General features: G+C 35.0%; 1 protein-coding gene across 10 annotated transcripts in view; it reads right to left on the reverse strand.

Annotated features, from left to right (window-relative positions):
- Nucleotides 1–275: 275 nt before the first annotated feature.
- Nucleotides 276–16,410, reverse strand: part of Atp11c (ATPase phospholipid transporting 11C) — a 186,396-nt gene continuing 170,261 nt past the window's right edge. For 3 of the 10 annotated variants that reach the window (XM_036174822.1, XM_036174823.1, XM_036174820.1), the window contains 3 exons: nt 13,490–13,643; nt 6,206–6,310; nt 2,713–2,773 (listed from right to left, as the gene is read on the reverse strand). In XM_036174822.1, the coding sequence (XP_036030715.1) occupies nt 6,209–6,310; nt 13,490–13,643 (256 nt within the window). In that variant the 3' untranslated portion in view covers nt 2,713–2,773; nt 6,206–6,208. Of the gene's footprint in view, nt 2,774–6,205; nt 6,311–6,973; nt 7,065–13,303; nt 13,371–13,489; nt 13,644–16,410 lie in introns of those variants that run through there. The other 7 variants (XM_036174821.1, XM_036174825.1, XM_036174828.1 and 4 more) reach the window with 7 other exon arrangements.

Here is a 16,410-nt window from a genome sequence, read left to right on the forward strand (position 1 = left end):
GGGCATGTTTAATATACACTGTATCATCATTACATCCTAGCTGGGTCTTTATTTATACAATTATAAAATATGGTCTTTTTAAAAAATTTCACAAGTTTCTTACCTCAAATTAGATACTGCCATAAAAAACCAGTTGAATTCATGGAGATGTTGTAGCAACCTTTTGTGAACTACACATGCAAACAGGAAATTAGAAACTTACTTCTTATCACTAAATTGCATCTATAACATTTTGATATCAAATTGATACTTTAAAAAAAGAGGCCCAAATATCAATTATATCATACCAAAGTTTATTGATTACATCAAATGAAAATTTCTGTAATGAAAAAGGCAAGTTGCATTCATAAAAGATGGCATTCACGTTCATTTTAGAAAGCAACAAAGTAGATGTAAAAAATTGCTTAAGTGAAAAATGTAATATTGCAGTTCCATTTTACAAGCTGAAAAATGATTTCATCAACATCTGCATAAAATCTGCACATTTATATACTGCATGTTATTAAAAAATTCCATCACTAAATTATGACTTTTGTAAATTTAGGCTTACATTTATACTGTTGCTGGTGTATATGTAGTAGATATGGAATGAATATTTCTGTTTAATAGGCAACATCCTCAAACAATAGACAACAGTTTGGAAAATACAATGGACATTTCGATAGTTCAAAAATCATTCAAATTATGGTAATATGGTCCTACTGTTTTCTTATTGACTTCTTGCCCTCTTCTGATATAAGAGTGGTTAGATTATAGTGCTAGGAATACTGATGGCTCATTTCAAGTTACTTCATCTGATAATCCCATGCTAGCCATGTTTTAGATCATTAATAAAAATCCTTCAAAAAGCAAACCCATGCTCCTCTGATTTGAGCTGCAGTGTACAATGTAATGTGTAACTGATATATAACTCTAAATACCCCTCACTTGCTTATTTAGATTTCTCTCCACTGCCACGTCACACATATTCAGTTTTATTTCTACTATCCTGGATATCCTGATTATATCAACTCCTCAATTGTTCTGCATTAACTAAGCCTCTCTATTTGGCTCTTATAGTTATTCACAGTCCTTATAGTTCTGATGTAAAATAATAATACAGCAGCAACAACAATGATGACAACACTAACAAAATAGCAAAGCTTTCCTGGGTTAGATGTTTTAGCTCTTTGGAATAGGCAAAGAATAGAAAGACTTTGCTTTCAGCAGATCACCTCAAATACAGGCTACAATAGCACACAGCACACTCAAGCTGTAAATGACACCTAACAAAATACTCAAAAATAATACTGATAGACAAGAACAAATTAAATTAATTATGGAATGGTTTCTGGTAACTGAAATTATGACCTTTTTAGAATTTAAGAAATATTATATCTAAACATCAACACAATATATATGGAAGAATCAAATGTGCCATATGGACTATATAAATATACTGGAATAGAATGAATCTAATACTTCCCTAAATCAAGATACAATATAAACATCAAATAGTACAGGCATGACAGAAAGAAAAAAATTGGAAACTGATAGAAAAATATTTTCTAAATATCATTTTAACTTAGCTTTCAAATGAATAAAGGCATTTCACACTTACTTCATGTTTTAAGTGAACTTATTAGGGGTTAAAACCTCTTTCTTATCCAGTAGTTTGAGGATCTTATCAAGGTCCACCTCATAGTTTAGAATTAGACTACTTCATCGTCCCAGTTAGCTATAGGAGACAACATTTATGTCTAAAGAGTCATGGCTCTTACAAGTTGAACTGTCTTGGAATGGATCTCTCCCCTACCAAATTGGTAACTTAAAAAAGTGCTGCATATATACACTAACACGACCTCTTTCAAATAAAAACCGTTAGTAGTTTAAAATAAGCTATTCCTCCTCTCTTTGCCACATAAAATTATAAAATACCAATGTTGAGAATGGCACTTATTTTTATATATTTAATCCATCTTACCTCATCACTCAGCAAAATTGACATTGAAAATATCTTATTGCTTAACTGTTTTGAGGGGCTACTACCCAAGTGACCAAAGTGTTTTATTTTCAAGTTTAAATATATAAGTGGTGTGTAGTTCAGAAGAAAACAAACCAAATAACCTTTTACAACCTTGTTTCTTCAATAATACCCAGAATTAACAGTATTGCACAAAGTATTCAAGGTATTTTTTAGAAAGGATATTATAGACCAAGACAATTAGCCTATGAATGAACAGAAGATGAACTAACTATTTGTCTGATGTAGTAATATCATTTAGTCCTTCTGTATTTTCAAGTATTCCTTTTATATTTGGAAAAAATAAGATAATCATTCAGCAGGAACGAGAAATGTGATACAAACAGCCTACGTCTTTTGCCAGGCAAAAAAGTTAACACTGTTTAGCAAAATCTGTTCATTTCCATTGCATGACTTCTACTTTATACTACTATATTTAAATCCATTCATGAAGTCAATGGGTTAAAAGAGCACCCATTTTATAGTTACTTTATCTAAATCCAGAATTCTAAGTATGCTTACTTTATACTTTCATATAATTCTTAACTTTTTGGCCATAATGGCTACTTACAATAACTGTAAATGGTTAGGAGAGTTATTTGGTATTTTAATGGACATTTATTCTGAACCCTACACATGAGAGTGGTTTTTGTTGCATATTGAGTATCCTGAGTTAATATCTTTTGTAGTTGTTCCTTCATGCTTTCTTTAGCTGCAACCACAGTCAATATGCTTGTAGGACAACAACATGGGCAGTTCAAGATTCGGATTCTGAAAAGGTTAAAATATAGAGTTACAAAATTTATTTTAGTAACAACATATAACCATCTGTTTAACATTTTAAAAAATAAAGCAAGTAGTAAATTTTGTTATGAGAGTAAAGCAACTGTTTTAACAAAAGTGCCAAGTTTTATTCACATGCAAGAGGGAAAAAAGTGACACAATAACCAGATTTATGATTTTTCTTCATCTGTCAGCTGAATAGTTCAGGCTTGCTCTTTGCTTTTGGATTGCTCCAGGGCTCTCCTAGTAGGTTTTCCCACTGGGACTGCCTATTACTGGGAGCTGCTGGAACACAGGATCATGATAGTTTTATCTCTAGCATCTAGTAAAATGCTTGGCATGTAGTAGATGCTCAGGAATTGAAGGAATAAGTTGCTTATTTTTTTAATGTGTGAATTATCTTTGAGTATGTATGTATGTGAGTATACATACGTGTGTGTATAACCATGTAGAGGGCAGAGGTTAACCTCTGGTGTCATGCTTAGGTGCCATTCATTATTTTGAGACAGGAATTCATTATGTAGCCTGGACTAGCCTTGAGCTCACAGAGATCCACCTACTTTTGCCTCCCAAGTGGTGAGATTAAATGTGTACAGCATGACACTTGGCATTCATTTTTAAAAAAAAAATTATTTATTTATTTATTTTTTTGAGAGAAGGTCTTTCAGTGGGACCTGGGCTTGCCAATGAACGAGGCTGACTAGGAATTCTCTTGCTTCGTCTTCCAAGGAATCCTCTCATTTCTGCCTTTGCAGCATTAGGATTATAAGTGCACCAGCAATATCTAGCTTTTTCTGTCACTGCTGGGTCTTGAATTCAGGTCCCTATGCCTGCACACCCAGGACTTTATAGCCCCAGCCCCTAGATTTGTGAATTTTGAGATGTTCAGTTTTGGAAATTTTCTGTGAAAACACTCCTTTACTAAAAAAAACCAAAAAAACCCACCACCCATATTATCAAAGTTATTTCTTCTTTTTGGTAGATGATATACTACAATTCAAATGACTCTTTTTCTTATTCACCATCTACTTAAAAGAAAAACCAGAGAAATATCCCTAATAAATCTGCAGATTCTTCTCTCTCCTCTAAACATCATTTCATGCTGTGATCAGGATGGAGTATAATAGACAACCTGAATATAAACACGGAAGTCATGTGTCAAGAATAGGGGGTATACCTTTGATTTTCCATGATAAAATCAAGCTTAAAGTTTGTTTGAAATGTATTTATTTAGAGTGTATTGTGTTTGCACATGCCACAGTGCATGTGTGGAGGTCAGAGACTAGCTTTCAGGAGTTGTTCTCTCCTTCCAACATATGGGATTGAACTCAGCATCTTTATCTGATGAACCATCTTGACGGTCTAAAACTCAAAAAATTTTGAATTACAGTAATGGAAGAAGGACTTAAAATGGTACTATTTTGTTCCCATTCTGAGATAACTTTCTTTTCATATTGGACTATAAATTCATTAGAATACCCTCAATTTCTATTCTTGTTTCTCAGTCTTCAGGTCATAATGACTTTAACCAAAATAAGGTTGCCACTCACCCTGAGAATATGTGAAAGAAATCAGGTCGTCCCCTTATCTACCAAGGAACAAACTCAGTGGCTGAATTGACAAATATTTTCCTTGAAGAAAAACTAATACTACATGAAAATCAATTCCTGGAAGAAATAACTACATTAAAAGTGAAAAACTTTTTAAACTTTTTTTTTTTTTTTGGAGACAGGGTTTTTCTGTGTAGTTTTGGTGCTGTCCTTGATCTTGCTCTGCAGACCAGGCTGGCCTAGAACTCACGAGGTCTGCCTAGCTCTGCCTCCCAAGTGCTAGGATTAAAGGCATGTGTCACCTCTGCCCGGCCTTTTTAAACTTCTTAAATTCTAGATATTTTAGTTGAGGCCCTGGAGAGACCAAAAGCAGTAGCAGTGTCTGCTACTCAGCAGAGCCCCCTAACCATAGACCATCTAAAGAAAGCAATCCAGGGGGATACAAAATTAAATGCAAATACTATAGCTGAGATGCATCTCATAGCTTACTTAGGACACAGCAATCCGAAACAAAATGGCCAAAGACTTTGAAGGCTACTAAGAAGTAAACTCATTACTAAGGGGAATAACATGCAGGTGAGTCATTTAAAAAATGTATACCATACTGACTGCAGCAAAAGAAGTCTGTTTCCAAAATAACACTGCAGACACAGAATGTGGTAAGTGACAGGAGGTAAAAGAACCAACAGATTCAATCTAGTAAAATGGGCTAAGGTAGAATAATAGATTCAAGTATATTGTCCCACAATTTTATTCATATGATCACATTTTTTTTTTTTTTTTTTTGGCTTTCTCAAGACAGGGTTTCTCTGTGTAGTTTTGGTGCCTGTCCTGGATTTTGCTCTGTAGACCAGGCTGGTCTCAAACTCACAGAGATCTGTCTGGCTCTGCATCCCAAGTGCTGGGATTAAAGGCATGTGCCACCACTGCCTGGCAATCACAATTTTTTATGTGCGCATAAAAATCAGCCCTGCTATAAACTGTACTGAGTTGCTTGTAGACAAGTTTATAAGTGAATTACTTGGGAATTACTCCAAATTCCCTTCAATGGATAAAATACCTTTCAGGACCTCGAGTGTCAGAGTCCTCTGCAGTAAGAAATACAGATTGCACATGAAAGGAGTCATTCTGAGTTCTAGGCTCCCTCTCATGATATATTAATTCCTCTAAAATATTTTTGAGGTAAATAAAACCAGTATTATAAAATAAATTTGTTTAGAAACATGAACTAGGAAACATTTTGTCAATAAGCATGCATCCCCCTGAATAGCTAGGAAAGATTTTACCTCTGAGAGCTGAAACATTTGGCTTGAATAAAACTTGACATTAAAAATGTTATAATTAGAGAACTGGATCATTAACATATATTTGGGGATTAGACGTTTACAAGGACATTAAAAATGTAAACCTACAAACATACAGACACATCACATGAAGGTACAAACACATTTGATTATTTTCACATAGTTCCCAGAAAAACATGCAATGCTAAACTGACTTGGTATTATACAGATGCAATTTTGGAATATTTGTTTCTCCAAATCATCCTTATAAGTCAAAATTATATTATTTCTAGATCAATATTAAGTATTTTCACATGATGACACCACCAAACCAATTTGTCCTTCACAAATCAAACATATTGTATTAATATTCAGCTCTGAAAATGTCACCATTATGAGTTTCAGCAAATTTAAAATATAAATTTCTCCATATTCCAAGCAATGCATCTTTATATTTTTGCAAAGAATAGTATAAAGTTCACCACACCAACAGCAGAGAAAATTTAAAGAGTGATATTTTCATTTTTTCTTTATAATGCTGTTAATCTGTTTCTTTAAAGCCAGCCCACTTGTTTAACACTAGGTACCTGTTACAATATATTAGATTCGTCTGAGAATGTTCGTAAAAGAAGAGGTCTGACTGAAGGTCTGGCGGATAATGAGTCAGATGCCCTTCTACAGCTCTGATTTCTCTGTAATAGTGAGGCAAAGATACTTAAAGCATTTGAAGATAGGTTAACCTACCTGGTGATAAAAATGTAGGAGAAAAAAAGAAATCATTTCCTACAGACTACTTTCCTGGCCCCAAAGTACAAATTATTTTACTACACAGTAAATGCATAACATTCAAATGAATACACTTAAAGGACCAAGAAAGTCTCCAATTCAAACTGGATTTTTGTGGTATAAGTGACATTAGCAGTATGTGGAAAACTTGGGTTTCTGGGATGGCATTGTAGGTTATATGGTAAGATGAGTCAATATGGCTTGATTAATGAACCTTACCATCCTTTTGGTGAACACCTCTGAGAGTTGTGCTGGTGCTCTGAGTGTGTCAAAAAGGAGAAATTTATGCAAAATGCTCTTGTCCTGATGAACAGGCTAGGTCTAACATCATGGCTTCTATATTGCATATCCCATATTACAAAGTTATAGTTTAAGTGTTTGAAAATTACTCCCTCTGCAGTAAGACAATTTAGAAGGTGAATAAATGACTAAAAGAAAATGACAAAATATTTTAAATATCAATAGAAAATGTAAAAATGAGTCATGAGAAGTAACTTTTTATGAAGAATCAGAAATGGTATCAGGCAATGAGAATGCAAGCAAGTTGGTACATTAAGAAAGGAAATCACCTTATTCACTCCAAGAGAAACTGTGATTGCTGGAAGTTTGAGAAAGCATGAAGATAGTAGATGTTCCTGAGGAAGGGAGGCGTTTCATTACCTTGTTCACAATTGCACAAAAGGTGGAAAATTGCAGTAGAAAAGAGAGAAATGCAGAAAGCATAAAAAAGAAGAAAAAAGAAAGAAAGAAAAGAAAAAGTAAATATTCTCTCAGATGTAAAACATTTAAAAAGAAACCTTGAGAACAGGAAGTAGAAATGACATGTTAGTTTTGAAGACGTTACTCACTAAAGTAAAAGTAGAGTTAGTTAGAAATAATCTATTATATGTGCCAACTGCTATTTTCCTGTATATCAACTTAAAATAATTTTGTTAATGGGGATATACTAGTTTAAATCAAATAATTCTAATATGCCTCTTACTAAAAAGGTTAATCTCTAATCAATAATTCACTACCTTAGGTTGGGTTAAAATCCATTGGTCAGAGAGCTCTATGTTCATGTTCCATCACAAATCATTAATGTACCTGAAGTAACTATACACATTATGAAAGAATTGACTGCTCCTTAGGCAGCTACAGGTTAAAAACAAACAAACAAACAAACAAACAAACAAAACAAAACTAACTAAAACCAATATAATGGGAAAACATTTGGTGCTGCAACCATCCTACCATTTGCCTCTGAATTAGTGGTTAATTTCCTTTTTTTCTAGCATAGTTTGATCAGCTTCCCTATTTTTCTTACATAAGAGACTTCTTTACAAAGGTAGGCTAAATTATTCTGAAGTACACATTTTTCAAACTCAAAAATTATAAGTTGTAAAAATTTAATTAGAAAATCTAAGAGATTCTTTTTCCTTATCTGAAATCATAACATAATTTGCAGAGTTAGCTTTGGCATTGCCCATGCAAGACAGAAGATGGGAGGTCATCTATGGATGGGGATGAACTCAACAATCCCTGCAACAAGATTAACATGATACCATGTCCCCATTCCCAAGTTTAATGTGCAAACCTATCTATTTAGACACTGCAACTATGAGCACATTTTGTTGTGTTCAAAAATATGTATTCAACCTCCAAAGATAAAAGGAAGCAAAAGCTTTAGAGGTCAATAGATTAGGTGTTTAGAGGACTTTATAAAAGAAAAAAAAAGGAAATATGAACATACAGAAAGCAGTAAAAAGCATGACATGAAAAGAGTATTCAAAACAATTAAAAAAAAACAGAGCTAGCAACTGGTAGTGGTAGGTGAGGACAGGTGATGATGAGCTAAAACATTGTAAAATGCATACATTCCTTTGCAGTCATCGATAGAGCTTTGAAAATAGCTCAAGTATAGTATGCCAAAGAGGCCAAGGATAAAGGCTTGTCCCAACAACCATGATTTTAGGATTTTTCCTTACAATAATATTAGAATGTAATTTTACTTTCAGTAATACATTTTTTTTCAGGAGTACTGCCTTCTGAATACATGACTGTATGTGACACTGTAAGTATTGCAACATGACTCATCATTACCATTTATTATTACAATGATGCTATATTTTCCAAAATGCATTCTCTGAGAACTTTACTTAGGTAGTTGACATTCTTTCTTTCTCTGTGTTTTCCTCTTAAATGGCTTCATATCTATACATTAGAATATTCCCTTCATATTTTGTGTAGACACCTCATACTAGGTATTGGAATGTTACTGGGTCATTTCCTACTAATCAGACAACTCTTCTCATGTCTAGCAGGCAGTGAAGCCTCCTTTTAGATTGAGGCAGATTATATGAGAAAACATTACATAACAAAAGTTGGAAAATCTTCTTGCTGGAAATGTAAAGTAAAACAATATTTACTAATTGCCTAGAAGGTACAGGGATATTTCAATGATTTACATGGAGGCTATTGTGTTTATATGAGATATAGCTTCCTGAAATACCTCAAATCTTAAACCTTAAAACTCATCTTCAGGTGTTATCTTGCTTCTTCACTGTTCAATGCTCAATGGTAGTCCCATAAAACATTGCCAACAGTATGGTTATGCAGCACTGTCATTTCATAACCTAAAGAAAAGCTTTACTGCTTTTTGGTTTTTTTGTTTTGTTTTGTTTTTTGTTGCTGTTTTTTGGGTTTTTTTTTTTTTTTTTTTTTTTTTTGAGTCAGGGTTTCTCTGTGGCCTTGGCTGTTCTAGAACTCACTGTGCAGCCCAGGCTGGCTGGCCTCAAACTCAGAGAGATCTGCCTGCCTCTGCCTCCCCAGTGCTGAGATTTAATGTGTGTGCCATCAACGCCTGATGTAAACTTTACTATCTTTAAAGATGGGGCTTTAGCTCAAAAATTAACCACCTTGCTGAGAATTAAGCTGAGAGGTAAATGGTTGAATTATAGTGAGCTGAGTGAGCTTATTTTCATTGAACATAGGTAGGAATGCATGCCTAACATGGCATAAACGCATAGATCAGAGAACAACTTGCAGGAAGAAGTTGGTTCTCTCCTTCCACCATGAGGGCACCAGGGATTGAACTCAGGTTCTCGGGTTTGGCAACAAATGCCCTTACCCTCTAAGCCATCTCACCAGACCCATGAGCTTATTTTCAAAGATATATTTTTAAAAATTAAAATTAGAAATTCATCACTTATAATCATTTATAGCTTACTTAGGCTTTTTCATTGATGTGCTTTTCTTTTTTTAAAATTTTATTTATTCATGTATGTGAGCCACGACATGGGTGCTGGGACCTCTGAAAGGGCAGCCAACTGCTCTAAGCTGAGCCATCTCTCCAGCCCTCGGATAGGGTTTCTGTGTGTAGCCTTGGCTGTCCTGGAACTTACTCTGTAGACCAAACTGGCCTTGAACTCATAGAAATCTGCATGCCTCTGCCTCCTGAGTGCTGGGATTAGAGGTGTGCACCATCACTGCCCCGCAAATAATATGCTTTTCTTTCTAAGTTTTTCTTGAGACACTAAATATTCCAAAAGCTCTTTTTATCTCCAGCCCATTGCAATTGTATTTATTCTTTGGTAATTTTATATATGAGTGTAAGATATTTAGATCACATTCATCTCCCCTTCCAATTCTTCCTACTCTGCATTCTTTACTTTTTGAGATTTATTTTATGTTTAAGAGTATATTCATGTTTGTCTGTAAATGGTAAGCATGGATGGCAGCTGTGTAGGTCAGAAGAAGGCATCAGCTCCCTTACAACTGTAGTAGAGATGGCTGTGAGCTACTATTGTCGATGTGGACTTGCATCCTCGGCAAAAACGTGCATTCTTAACTGATGAGCCATTTTTCCATCCCCATGAGCATTATTTATAATGCAAACATCATAACAGATCTTAGCAGTGCTGGGGGCTGCCATTATTAGCCTTTTTACTGGATATTTCAGGAGGAAGTTACTCCAATCTTGTTATGCTATCAAAAGCCATATAATTGATTTCATTATTATGTTTTATATCTGCTTACTTACTGAAGGGTTCAAAATGAACATATTTTATAATGTAACTAGAAGGAAAGTTCCAGAGAGCTGGAGGCCATGTTTGATTCATCCCTGAATTATCACCACCTATGCTAGTAGCTAATGAATGTATCAAGGATCCTCAGACAATATAAACTGAATTGTTAGGAACCCAAAATAAAGATGCCTTTATAATTATTAAATATATATTAGCTTCTTTTTCAAACATCATAGAGGCATGTTCACTACCTACTGTTAAGTCTCCTTTTAAAAACAGCTTTCCAAGACCCACTTGTGGATAGCACTGACAGGTTACCTGCTGCAGACAATTCTAGAGTATGTAGAGAATGTATAGTATGCTTACTGAAGTTAGGGGCACCTTCTACTCCAGATAGGGATATACATTTCAATTTCACCCTATTACAGAATCTGCTAGGCTCTGGGCATGACCCAGTGTAAAGTAACATTCTGCTTCAATTTAAAGTAAATCTACCCTCTTGTTTAACAAGGAATACTGAGCAAAATAAGAAATCACTCAAGATTTCACACAATTAGTCGTTAAACATAAAGACTAATATATTTTATGGAAAATAAGGTAGTCATTCTCCTTTAAAAGTTGGTAAAGTTGGTTTCTTCTTGTTTATCAATGGCCTAATGGAATCTGATATGACCTATGGTTGCCATGATTCTGTTGTATGCATTCGTATATAGTACCTTTGTGCATCTCCACAATGTTGTGCGGGGGGGGGGGGGGGGCGGCACCACCCCCATAGTGTAGTTCAGTGCCCACAACTGTTCTGACACATTTGTAACTCTCAAATTCCTACAGAGTCTGAAATACAATTTAGCTTCAGACACTGAATATATAGAGAGATGTTCATCAGCAGATGGTTCAACAAATGTTTACTGATTCAAAAAGGGTAAGAGTACATGAATGAATGAATGAATGAATGAATGAATGAATGAATGAAAATGATTATGAAAATTTTCCTGCTTGTTCAAGCATATTTTCATGCCAAGCTATAGCACAGATATTAGAATTCCCTCCTGTCATGGATATAAACCATGACAAAATTCATGCTGACCCACTGGTAACATTCTATGTTTTCAGTTAAAATTTGGAATCTCCTGTCTACATGGAATAAAAATGCTCTGAGTTATGAATCTATAGCTTCCTAGCAACATGCCTCCACTTAATGGTCTATACAAACATCACTGGACATTCCAGGTAGTGACTCATTTTTAGAGGGGGCCTAAGTAAGATTGGGATGATACATTTGAAGATTTTGAATTCTGAGTTTTGTTTTTTTGTTTTTGTTTTTGTTTACCTTTAAGAGCATGAAGCTTGAGTGTGAGCCATTTTGCAACATGAGCTCCATTATCACAAAGATAAACATTAAAAGCAGGCTAAAACGTACTTTTCAGGAAAAAAAGGAGAATAATTCAAAAGAACCTCCTTTTAAAATTCTGTATTGAAAAAGAATCTCTTTCCTTCCCTTCCTCCCTCCCACAGTCTCATGGTATAGCCAAGGATGGCCTTGAACTGTGATCCTTTTGTTGGATATTACAGGCATGGGACACTATATCCATTTTAGGTAATGCTGAGTATGGGATCCAGGCCTTTGCTCATACTAGGAAAGTACTCTACCAACTGATCTATATTTCCAGTCCCTGAACCATTTTTCTTCTTTCTTTTTCTTTTCTTTCCCTTTGTCTTACTTGAACATTTTTATTTGGCTATATGAAAATTGCCACTTGAGCCAGTCTGGAAGAAAACTGTTCCATCAAAACTACTTTCTATCCTAAAACTAAAAAAACAGGCTGGATGGAGCTAGTTAAAGGCCATTGAAAGGATTAAAAGTGTAAACAAATACAGTTTATCTATCCTAAAATTGTGATCATTATATCCCATAAGCCACATAAAAAAAGGAAGCTCAGAGCAATTCTGGTCACCTAGCTATCTATATACTGATTTCTTACACACACCCAGTACTGAGGATTAAACCTAGGGCCTCATGAATGTTTTCAAAGCTCTACCACTAAAGCTGTATTCCTAAGCCAACTTTAAAATTTTGCTGAAGACTTTTCTACTTTCATAATTTCACATCTTCAGGTCTACATGATGTCAGCCAACTGGGTTTCATAATTCAATATGCAGGACGACCCCTATGTTATACCAGTGGTGTGGTTCAATTGGTTGATAAATTTGATTAAATACATCAGGTGGTCATGACTAGACTACTTCCTGAAACTACTGCCTTAGAGGTGTTATAAGAGCTAGTTGATTTCAATATGAAAGAAACAGGAGTGAGCAAGTGTTGGCAGGAGTATGATACACTTAATGAGTCTGCTGTCAAAAATTTACCAGTGGTTTTTCAGGCAATTCTAACCTTTTCACTTTAAAAGCTTTTAAAGAAATGTTCAAAAGATACCAGGTAATGTGACAAAAGGAAATAATTTCTCTTTACAGAAATATAATTTAACAGTTAAAAATAAAGACACACTCATAAACTATCATGATTGTTAAAAGTGTGTCCTGGAGAGTAAGGATGTTAAAACCACATCCAAGGAATTCTCTTTGGGTGAAATATACTGCTAGGAGAAAGGGCTAGAAGCAACACAGAGATTAAGCAGCACTATAATCAAAGGAAGGGGATAGGTTTTAAAGAGGCAAATTAGGATTATCAAGTGAAAAAAATCTGCAAATAATCCACAGGGAAATTTCTAAGGTCAAGGCTGAAATGTTGGTGTGGAAATTCCTGATGTGAAAATTCTGAGATAAATACAAAATAAAGTCTTTTTTCCCTTTAAAAATTCCATATGGAGCATATGAGATACTCCATATGGATTGCTAAGGATCACACAGAACACTATTAAGGAATCTACTTACCACCTGCATTGGATAACGAAGTTTTTACTATACTTTTTTATGCAGAAGAGGAAATTAAGTGATGAACCTGCAAGGAGGGGTTTAACATGCTGTAACTAATGCAATTCTCTAAGTAAGGTTTTCAGTTCATGGTATAGAACGAAGCCTCTTCCAAATATTAGACTAAAACATAAACTTAGTTCTTACCCTGGCACTTCTTCTTCGTACATTCTTTACTACTATTAAGAGAATCTCAGGGAAAAGGCTGATAAATATTAGGAGAATTATGGCCAACCATGTGGACACAGAAGACAGCATTTGAGCAAACACAAAATACATTCTCTGTTGTTTCAAAAAAGGCCTAGAATGGAAAGAAAACACAGAATAGAAAAACAAATCAGTTCCTGTCTTTTGCATTTAAAAGGAAATCTTCCTCACACACATTAATAAAAATTATCTTCTCTAGAATATATCAAAAGCAGTAAACAAATTTTATTTACCAAGTGTTTAGAAAGAAAAGGGATGTGAATCAGGAGAATTGGAAACAATCATGTAATCAATTATAAAGCTGCCAAATGGTAACTACTTATGTGCATTGGAAAATGCCAGAGCTTAAACACATTTAAGAGAAATGAAGTTCATTTCCATCCTAGTAAGAATTTTATTTCTTCAGCTGTCTTATTAAAAAGAGGAAGGATTTTTTGCTCTACATTCAGAAATCTAACTTTTTTAATGAATTACCCCAATTGCCCCCTAAAAACTTCAGTAAAAATATAAAAAAGAACTGTACAGTCCACAGTCACTCATAAATGAAAAGAATCTACTTTTCTTGTCTACAAACATATATTGAGTAATAATTTGTGCCCAGGAGATAGATAGATGTCAGACTATTGTTAATAAGACAGTAAGCCTTAGAATCTAGAAATCCAGAAGAATCCTTAATCTGACATTTTATTTCAAATCACCTACTTAATTGTGAAGTGGAGTTGAGAAACACATCCCATCTCCCTTATCCTCTAAACTGTATACCACAAAATCTCACTATCTAAAGTATTGTTCTAAACTGAGGTGAAGGCAGTAGGCTGTTTAAGGTCAGGATGCATATCAGATAAATGATTTAGAACTCAAGGACTCTAGGTTGATAACTACTTGGGTCTATTTATTAGATCACTGATCATGTATCATACTTCATGAACTAGTTTTTTCTCTGACCTCCACAAATACACACTTACATGCAGAAACCCCTCCCCCCACCACATAATAAATTTTTAAAATCTTAAAAAAGGAGGGTTTCAATGTTTCTGTGTAAAATATGTCCAGAGCAATTAACTGTAATTCAGCTAGAGTTTTATATAATTTCTAGTCACATTTTGTTGGTTGCTTTATAATTTTAAGCTCATGTAGCTTAACCTGAACAATTCTACTTAAGCACAGAACTTGAAATAACAAAATAAAACAAAGATCTGGTCTTCCTTTATCTATGTGATATATGTGCAAGAGCCCTAGTGGGTACCTGAAGCCATGATTAGTACCTACCCTTGACAGTTTCCAATAATACCCATAATAAGATTTATAGAACATGCATGAAAAGACAATAATGAAATAAAATAAGACTAAAGACACCAACATCGTTAATTACTCTTGTACTTTGTTGACCCAAAATAAGGGTCAGTTGAATACAAGCATTGTGATACCATGACAGCTGACCTGAAAGTGAGATAGGTACTAAGCAATTTATGGGTAGGTGGCATATATGGCTTGAGTACACAGGACAAAGGGATGATTCATGTCTCTAACAGGACAGAGTTGGGTGGTGTGCAATTTTATCACACTACTGAAAACTGCATTTAAAATTTATGAATTGCATATTTCTAGGGGGTTTCATATGATTTATTAGTCTATGATTCACTGAGAACAATCCAAACCCTCAAGTGAAACCATAAGTAAGAGAAGACTATTGTACTTCATTTTCAGTAGGTATCACTTAATGAATGTAAATAAGTGTGACAAAGTCTTTTAAATGACTTAATGAGGAAAAATCTGTATGAAGGGCTCAAAATTGTTTAGGTTCTAGAAACATTTATTATTGTGGAAATTTGCCTAACTTTTGAATGTTCATTACAGAGTCACAGAATTATAGTATTCTGGGTAGACAACTACATACTGCATTTAGTTAAATAAAGTTTGGTTTGATTGTATAATACTAAAGAAAACAATGGTTTTTTTCAGTTTTGTTTGCTGTTCTTAATCATTAACTACAGAGGTGTCATATGTGCTATAATTACACCTTTTTATAAGTGATTCAGTGTGTGTGTGTGTGTATATGGGGGGTGTTTTATTTTGAGACAAGTTCTCACTATGTAGCCCTTACTGGTCTGGAACTCACTACACATCTCTACCTCCCCAATTCTGACATTAAAGGTGTGTTCCGCTACACCTGATCATATTCTTTTTCTTTCTTTCTTTTTTTATTATATTTGTGTTTTAATTTTACACATCAGCCATGGGTTCCCCTGTCCTCCCACCTCCCGCCCCCACCTTCCCCCCAGCCCCTCCCCTCCATTCCCATCTCCTCTAGGGCCAAGACTCTCCTGGGGATTCAGCTCAACCTGGTGGATTCAGTACAGGCAGGTCCTGTCACCTCCTTCCAGGCTGAGCAAAGTGTCCCTGTGTAAGCCCAAGGTTCCAAACAGCCAGCTCATGCACTAAGGACAGGTCCAGGTCCCACAGACTGGATGCCTCCCAAACAGTTCAAGCTATTCAATTGTCTCACTTATCCAGAGGGCCTGATCCAGCTGGGGGCGCCACAGCTTTTGGTTCATAATTCATGTGCTTCCATTCATTTAGCTATTTGTCCCTGTGCCTCTCCAATCCAATAACTGATGGAAGTGGATGCAGAGATCCTCAGCCAGGCCCCAGGTGGAGCTCCAGGAGTCAAATTGTCAAGAAAGAGGAGGGACTGTGAATTGCTGATCATATTCTTAAAAGATTTTATCTTAAATAGCTTTTCAAAGGAGAAACTTTTCCCAATTTGGTGTGTGTGTGTGTGTGTGTGTGTGTGTGTGTGTGTGTGAAGGGTGATACAGGGTCTCTTGTATTCCAGGATGGCACCAAACTCAATATGTAAC

The sequence above is a fragment of the Onychomys torridus genome, chromosome X (assembly GCF_903995425.1).
Source record: "Onychomys torridus chromosome X, mOncTor1.1, whole genome shotgun sequence".
Classification (NCBI taxonomy): Eukaryota; Metazoa; Chordata; class Mammalia; order Rodentia; family Cricetidae; genus Onychomys; species Onychomys torridus.